The sequence below is a fragment of the Leopardus geoffroyi genome, chromosome B3 (genome assembly GCF_018350155.1).
Source record: "Leopardus geoffroyi isolate Oge1 chromosome B3, O.geoffroyi_Oge1_pat1.0, whole genome shotgun sequence".
In the NCBI taxonomy this organism is placed as follows: domain Eukaryota; kingdom Metazoa; phylum Chordata; class Mammalia; order Carnivora; family Felidae; genus Leopardus; species Leopardus geoffroyi.
Genome location: NC_059337.1, coordinates 131,973,707 through 131,982,098, shown reverse-complemented (window position 1 = coordinate 131,982,098; position 8,392 = coordinate 131,973,707). Strand labels below are relative to the sequence as shown.

At 46.8% G+C, this 8,392-nt stretch overlaps 1 protein-coding gene and 1 long non-coding RNA gene across 6 annotated transcripts in view; one reads left to right on the top strand and one right to left on the bottom strand.

The window, feature by feature from the left end:
• KCNK10 (potassium two pore domain channel subfamily K member 10) overlaps positions 1 to 8,392 on the top strand; it is a 130,249-nt gene that overhangs the window by 119,457 nt on the left and 2,400 nt on the right. For all 5 annotated transcript variants that reach the window (XM_045451790.1, XM_045451786.1, XM_045451788.1 and 2 more), the window contains 2 exons: positions 970 to 1,156; positions 6,923 to 7,065. In XM_045451790.1, coding sequence (XP_045307746.1) covers positions 970 to 1,156; positions 6,923 to 7,065 — 330 coding nt within the window. The remainder of the gene's footprint in view (positions 1 to 969; positions 1,157 to 6,922; positions 7,066 to 8,392) is intronic.
• On the bottom strand, positions 2,313 to 5,250 carry LOC123584185. Its single transcript, XR_006705236.1, has 2 exons — positions 4,082 to 5,250; positions 2,313 to 2,587 (listed from the first exon to the last, which is right to left on the bottom strand). It is a non-coding gene; the product is annotated as an uncharacterized LOC123584185 (long non-coding RNA).

Here is an 8,392-nt window from a genome sequence, read left to right as displayed (position 1 = left end):
GAAGACCTTAAAGATTATTTAGTCCAGAGGCAATGCCAGTGTTGTCTTGAGTGCATTCAAGGGGAATACCAATGATGCTTCCAGTCTACCTCTGGACTCCGTTGGCACTGTTTCTTTGAGTGACGTCAGTCTAATACCCAATCTAAATGCTCTCACCTCCTGCTGGCTCCTTGAGAAGCTGATCTGAAATGAAGCTCCTGTCATTTTTGACAGTGACCCCATCATTCTGGCTTAGACTTTGGTCCGTCTTTGGTGGATAATACAGCCTAAACACGCCGTAGTGCTAGCTCAAACACATGTGTTTTGAAAGAAAAGTATGTTATAAACGTACCACTTCAGCAGGGAAGGAGGGTGAAGAAGCTGGAGTCTGTCTCAAATGAGTATGGGGGTGGCTGTGTTTTCCTTGTCCTCTGAACATTTTAGTCTGTCTCAGGCCAGCTGTTTTTGTTTTTGTTTTTGTTTTTGTTTTTGTTTTTTTCCCCAACACGTTCCCTTTGATACAAGGGAAACTAGGTGCCAAGTCCATCACTGCCACTGGGGAAAGAGCTCCAAACCTGTGCCCTCCTAAAGGAGGGTCGATAATACGTGAGAAATGGCAGCAACCCCTTCTGGGGAATAATTATATTTGCACCAGTGAGGAAGTTAGAATCAGCATTTGGAACCACTTGAAGGACATTCAAGGCATGACCTAAGCAGGGTTTCTTGACCCACGGTCCATGGTTTCTTGACCCGGGGTCCATGAGCAGCCTTCCTGGGGTCCAAGAGCCACCTATAGAGCATCTGAAAACTTCTGTCCGTGCGTTTTTCTAGGAGAGGGTCCACAGCCTTCCTTCCTCCGGTTCTCCCAAAGTTGCCCGTGACTGAAGAAAGGTGAAAAGCCACTGACATAATACATTTTTTTCTGTGCCTCTCTGTCCTCTGAATCCAGGGTGATAAAGCTGACCTATCTTTCTGCTTTGCTGTTCCCAGAAAAAGCAAGTGAGCCAGACCAAGATCCGGGTCATCTCAACCATCCTGTTCATCTTGGCCGGCTGTATTGTATTTGTGACGATCCCTGCTGTCATTTTCAAATATATCGAGGGGTGGACAGCCTTGGAGTCCATTTACTTTGTGGTGGTCACTCTCACCACAGTAGGCTTTGGTGATTTTGTGGCAGGTAAGCTCCCTGGGCATCCCAGTCACCAGGGCCCCCAGCGGGGAGAATATTCTGTTGACAGTGCTTTTTACATCCACCAGGGGGCGCCTGGGTGGCTCAGTTGGTTAAGTGTCTGACTTCCGGCTCAGGTCTCCGGCTCACAGTTGGGGAGTTTGAGCCCCGTGCCTGGCTCTGTGCTGACAGTGCAGAGCCTGGTGCCCGCTTCGAGATCTATGTCTGCCTCTCTCTCTGCCCCTCCCCCGCCCCCCCCCCCCCCACTCAAAAGCAAATAAACACTAAAAAAATTTTTTTAACCACCAGAAAAAACGTTATGGGAGAAGCAAATGGAAACATCTCAATGTCACTGCTGCTGTGCATGGACTCATTTCAAGCCCGTGGTCCCATGTAATATAAAAAGCCGCAGATTCTGCTGTGAAAAGAGAGCCGGCCCCTTCCTCCCCAGGATGTTCATTGCCCTTATCATCATATGAATTATGCATGAGTGAAATGAATTTCTCATTGAATGTTAGACTTATGATTTGCATTAAAGCTCCTTGAATGAATTGATAAAGACTGTATTAGCAAGTGGCAAATAAGGAACTTTGGGGAGATTAGCATAGAGTTTAGCCTGCAGCCATCTGTGGGTTAGGCTTCCTGATGCTGCCCAGGGGAGGGCCGTGGTCCCCACAAAAGTTATCCTGGGCACAAAATTTAGGACTCAGCTGACTAGTAGAAGCCGAGACCCGTCCCAAGGGAGTAAAATTTAACGGATTCTGCATGAATGTATATTTTAGAAGCAATAGCCTTCATTGTGAAAGTCAGTGCCAATGAACCATGTTTATAGAAGCAAAAGAAAACCACCATCAATTTCATGTGGGGACAGGGAGTTTGAAAATGAAATGAGATCTGGCTTCTTACATGTATGGCTTTCCCAGAGTGTGGTAGGAAGGCAAAGGGAGAGAAACAGGCCATCCTTCTGTGTCCTAACATAATTCTAGGGGGTCGGGCAATGGATCGTTGCCTACTCCAAGAAGTGAACGCTTTGATTAAACAACTCTGTCCTAGGCTCAACACGTTTGAGTGGTGTGTGTGTGTGTGTGTGTGTGTGTGTGTGTGTGTGTGTGTGTTATTCACCAGTTCCCGGTTAGGCAGCTGCGTAGACATTTGCAGGCTGAGATCATGGGCCTCCCATCCTTTATTTGACACATGATCCTGGCAGCACCTTGGTTTCCTCACAGAGTATGGTGCTCGCCAGGATGACAGGGATCTGGGAATCCGGAAAGCAGGACATTCTGGAGGGGATACTGAAGTCTTTTCAAAAGGTGCCTGGGAGCCTCCACATTCATTCCAGGCTACTAGGGGTCTTCTAGCTGTTACAGCAGGGCAGATGAAGACTGCAGTCCAGTTTGTAAAAAATAGCAGTTTTTATATTTTTTTCTTCCTTTTTATTGCCTAAGGACAAAGCATTGCAAAGTCAAAGTGATTAAAAACTTTACAAACTTACAAAAGCCGGGGGTCTGGGTCCCCACCAGTCTGTCCTTATGCACAGTCACTGTGCGTCTCCTCGCCTTGGGTCAGGAGTCACTTCATGCCATCCGAGCAGAGGCCTGAAGCTCCGGAGAGAAACCACAGGGAACCCGTTGGGACGATTTCACAAACTTCTCTAAGTTCCCCCAGGGCATGGCTCGCACTGGTCTGTGCTTCCAGGTGGCTCGGTGTTAGTCCTGGGCTGTCTGCTGGACTGTCTGTTATAGGACACCTGTGACGAACCTTCTCTCTAAACACCTGCTCGACTCAGCCTGTTAATCTGCTAATCTGGGGCACAAATAGCAGAGCCTTGGAATATAAAATTTAAAAATTTATTTACTTAGGGATCAGCAAAGTTTTAATTTGAATTTAGGTTATCCGTTTGTTTGAAGTTTATTTTGAGAGAGGGAGAGAGAGAGAGAGAGAGAGAGAGGGAGAGAGAGAGAGAACCCCAAGCAGGCTCCACACTGTCAGTGAGGAGCCCGACGAGGGGCTTGAACTCATGAACTGTGAGATTATGACCTGAGCAGAAATCAGGAGTCAGACACTTAACCGTTGGAGCCACTCAGGCAACCTCCAGGTTATCTGTTTACATATAATTAATTATACAATGCAAGAAAATGCAGGGAAGCCTGACATTAAAAAAGAAGATGACATTTGACAATAACGTAATTGAATATCTTACATTTTACTGTTATAAGTTGTGATCTTATAAAACCAAAACTATTATAATCTATTCACATTAGAGTCAATGTATAAATACCTACTATCTACTTTTGCTAATATTATTGAATCAAGGCTTTCATGTTAATTGAAAGGTGAATATGAATCTGTAAAGTAATATGAATTCCATTTTACAAAACAGCACTGATTGACCGAAAAATAAAAAAGAAAATGAAATAAATGGGCACCAGATTTAACGCACATGAACGTTCTCGGTTGGCCGGTGTGATGGGACTTTATTTAGAGCTTGCTGCTTCAGTAAAAATGTCAGAAAGAGGTAGCTTTGATTTATTTAGATCCTAGATGAATACAGTTGGCCAACCTAAATGATTTTGCATATGTTGGTTCTAAGTAAAAAAGTTAAAGATAACCCAGGAAAGAAAATGTGTGACTTGTTTAACATTATGATGTGTATATGGGTCCCTGCTCTTCATCGTGGATGGGAGAGAAGAAAGGTCATGCATGTTCTTTACCTTCTAACCCACAGTGACCGCCCTTATTAGCGAACACTGCCCAGCTGGTGTCTTTCCTCCCCCGAAGGAAGGGGAGGGAGGGGAGGAGCAAGGACAAAATGAGAGGGGCCTCTGGTGCTTCAAGGGGTCCTGCCACTGATTTTGATTTATTATTTCTTCTTATTACCCACCATGGATGGAGAGCACTTAGCACATACCGGCACTTGACTTTATCTTTACTTACCTCGCAAGGGCATGACCCCCACAGTCACAGGCCTGGCGCTGGTTTAATTCCCTTGTTTACTGTTGATTACAAAGCCTTATTTCTTTTGTTCTGAGGTCTCCACGGACAGGGTGTCTCTTATAATTCACAGTGCTGACTGCGAGCGGACCAGGCCTTCCTAAATTTGGGTTTCCAGAACTTCTGTAGATTGTGGTCCAAAGATGCATGCCTTTAAGGCATGAAATTTGTCACAAGCTTAGCAACAGGGAACGAGGCCCGACCATTTCAAAAAGGTGCATCAGCAAGAGTTGATAGTTGCTCTGAGTCAGCATCACTTCTAGAAATATAATCGGAACGTTGGTCATCATGCAGGATTAAATGCTGGCTTATTTTAATAGCCGACTTCCTTTGGGACAGCCTAACAACTTCGGAGCATTTCAAAACCCTCAATGGGAGCGCACACACGGAGCTCTGAATTCCAGACAAGCGGTTGAGAAAGGAATCCGCCAAAGGGGGCCTTTTGTGTTGTTTGCTAGCGCACCCTAGTGGCAGTCTTTGGCGGGCGGTGGTGATTTGCTGAGGTCAATATTTACCGTCGGCAAGCCCCTCCTCCCCCCCCGCCCCAGGCTCTGAGGACCGAGCTGCACGGTTCTCCCTCCCAGCGCGGAAATGAACCTCAGAAACCACTTACTGTTGCAGGAACCCTAGAGAAAGCTATGGGGGGGGGGGGGGGGGGGCGTTGCCTAAAAGGAAAAAAAAAAAAAAAAAAAAAAAACAAAGGCAGCTGAACCAGACCGAAGTGTGGTTGCCCCAGAGCCCGTTAGCGATGTTTGGAATTCTCATGTTAAGAAATGGCAGTGGCTGTGGAGATCTTGAGGCCTTGTGGGCTGCCCTGCACCCTGGGTTCGGTCCCTCTGACAGGAGCCACAGGCCACAGGGCCTGCCCACGTGCCTTTGGGAGGTATTACTGAGACCATAAGAGCTCAGACTGGATTCCGTGGGGCTCAATGAGGTTGCAACCACCACTCAGTGGGAAAGACTAGTAATCACTCCTCGTGTAACACCTTAATTACCCATACATTGCTAATGTTCAGTTGCCTTAGAAATGGCCGCCGGGGGGCTCCCGGCCGGCTCAGTCGGTTAAGCCTCCGACTTCAGCTCAGGTCATGATCTCTCAGTTTGTGAGTTCGAGCCCCCACATCGGGCTCTGTGCTGACAGCTCGGAGCCTGGAGCCTGCTTCAGACTCTGTGCCTCCCTCTCTCTCTGCCCCCCCCCCCCCCCACACACACACACACACTCGGTCTCTCTCTCTTCCTTAAAAATAAATATTAAGGAAAAAAAAAAATTTAGAAATGGCCGCCTGCCTGCCTCACTGGGCAACAATGTGTCCCAGGGTGAGAGGCAGGCTGATAGCAGCCATGTCATGGAACTTCTTCACTTCTTCAGGAGACAGCGCTGAGGTTGGAGCCTATTTTACACGGCTACTTTTGGTAGGGCCTGTAGGAGGGTGAGAAGAAACAGGCTAATTATTTGCAATAAATGACTGGTCCTTTCAACGGAACAGCCGGTCAATGCCATCAGGCAGCTGGCCGATTTGGTTTGATAGATTTCTACCGTAATCCCTACATATAAAATAAAGGGATTGGACTCGCTGGCCTTTTAGCTCGAGCACGGTGATCCTAATTACTCAGACTGATTGACCTTTTGGATTAGCATCGTGTAAACACCATCCCTCAGTTAGTGTGAAATCACTACTGCTAGGATCAAAGTCTCAAGGATGCCATTAAGTCTAATTTTACTTCCTCACATCCACTCTGCTCTTAGTAAATGCGTGTGTTAAGGGGGAAATGGTTCCAAGCCATTTGGGATTATTGATCCTTCATTTTTATTACATTAAAAATTTTTTTCTAAGTGTTTATCTATTGTTGAGAGAGAGACAGAGTGTGAGCAGGGGAGGGGCAGAGAGAGAGGGAGACACAGGATCCGAAGCACGTTCCAGGCTCCGAGCTGTCAGCACAGAGCCCTGTGCAGGGCTGGAACTCATGAACCGCAAGATCATGACCTGAGCCGAAGTCGGACGCTTAACCCACTGAGCCACCCGGGCGTCCCTATTTTTATTACATTTAAAGGAGTTTACGAAAAAAAATTGATGGCTGGGCCTGAGCTGTTGTCCCTCTCGCTCATGTCTTTCATTGTCAAACCAAGGTTGAGAAGAAGTGGACCAAATTGGCCACTGACACGTTTCTGTTGTTGTTTATTTATTTTGAGAGACAGAGTGTGTGCACATGAGCAGGCGAGGGATAGAGAGAGAGGGAGAGAGAGAATCCAGGCAGGCGGCAGGCTGTCAGTGTGGAGCCCAATGCAGGCTCCATCTCACAGACTGTGAGACCATGACCTGAGCTGAAACCAAGAGTCGGACGCTTAGCCAACTGAGCCACCCAGGTGTCCCTGAAAAGTTTTTGTTATGGGTGTTACTGTCAGTGGTCAAGAATCAAAGGAAGTTGGGGCGCCTGGGTGGCTCAGTCAGTTGAGTGTCTGATTCTTCATTTTGGCTCAGGTCATGTCTCCAGAGTGGTGGGATTGAGCCCTCTCAGTCTCCTCTCCGCTCTCTGCCCTGCTCACACACGTGCTCTCTCTCCCTCTAAAATATATGTGTATGAAAGGAAATTAAGCCACAGGCCAGGCTCCTTTAGGGAAGGGACAAATCTTTTCCTTGCCTGTCACCTCTTGTATACAGCAGGCCTAACAGCTGCGTGTCAGATGGTGATGGGGAGACATCTCTGCCATGTGGACCAGAATATGTTTGTTCTGCAAAGACCATATGCTAGGCCCTGGTTAAAATAACGTTTGGTTGTTTTCAGGGGGAAACGCTGGGATCAATTACCGGGAGTGGTATAAGCCCCTAGTGTGGTTTTGGATCCTTGTTGGCCTTGCCTACTTTGCAGCCGTCCTCAGTATGATCGGAGATTGGCTACGGGTTCTATCCAAAAAGACAAAAGAAGAGGTAGGACTCCTTCCAAATTCTATGAACGTTCCTGAGATCAGATTAGCTCATGTCAAGAATTACCTGTCTCTCTTCTATGGGCACAAGGGCTTCTTAAATAAACGGAGGGCCCCTGTGGCTTCCTCTTTTTGAAGCATTCCCTAAAAGCCAAGGTCAACGGAATAGCAGTTATTTCTGGATCCCTTTTCGGCAGGTGAGAACATCTGGTGACTCACCGGGCCAGAGATCCGGGAAAGACTAGTAAACGATGACTGCTTTTTAAAAAATGAAAAGGGAAAAAGGAAAAAAAAAAACCAAACAGCGATTGTCAGCAGGGGTAGGCTGTAGCTGAGGCTGGTGTGCAGACTGGAGGGAGAGGTTTAGAATGTTTTTAAAAAGCTTGAGAAAGATGGCCTGTCCTTCAGGTCTTGGGGTCTATATGGAAATGCAGTAAAATACTATGAATCCTTCTTGGTTCCCTGAGACTGAAGTCCTTCAATAGTGGCCAGCCATGAGGAAGCAAACACAAGGGGTCCCTTTCACCATCATCCCCTCTTGGTTATCAGATCTATAGAAACAGACATACCCATGTGTCCAAGGACACACAGCCTTTACTCCCTCATGTAAATGTGCATGAAAACAAAGGCAAGAAAAGACATAAGAGGAGAAGGTAGATTCTGTGGTTAAAAACAATGTCCATGTAGTTCTTCTAGGAAGAGGGGAAAAGATAAAGGCAGGCAAGAGAAGAAGAAAGGAGCTAAAGAATGGAAGGGAGATAAGAAAGAAAGAAAAAGAGGAACAGCTTCTTTAAGGGCACCTGCTCACTTCCTAGAAGACAGACATTCTATACAGAAGGCCCCAGGAGAAAGTTACTGTGTGGGAATATTTCCTTTCCCATATCATTCCCGGGCCCAAGTGTTAAATTTTCCTGCCTTGCATAAACACTGTCAGTGTAGTCTTCAGTCCGATCCCCCAGAGAGCTAACTGACCTGCTGAAAATCAGCCATAGTGAAAGTAACCACATCAATATTGACTTTCCTAAATGCAAAAATGCAAACTTCTGAGTTAGTTGCTCATCCGTATAGAAAGACATGGGACTACTAGTCTCGGTGCTGCTGAATGAGAGCCGAGAAATTTGGTATTGATCCTCCCGCGAAAACTTCACTCTGGAGGAAGAACGTTCTGTGGGCTTTTGCAGACCACGACCAGGAAAGTTTGGTCACCAGGTGCTCTGGAGGGTCTTCTTAAACCAGAGTAAGCTCGACAGCACACGACCGTGTGGCCCAGATACAGGGTGAGCGACGGTCCCCAGGTTGTCCAGGACTGCAGAACACAGGACTCTGTGTTT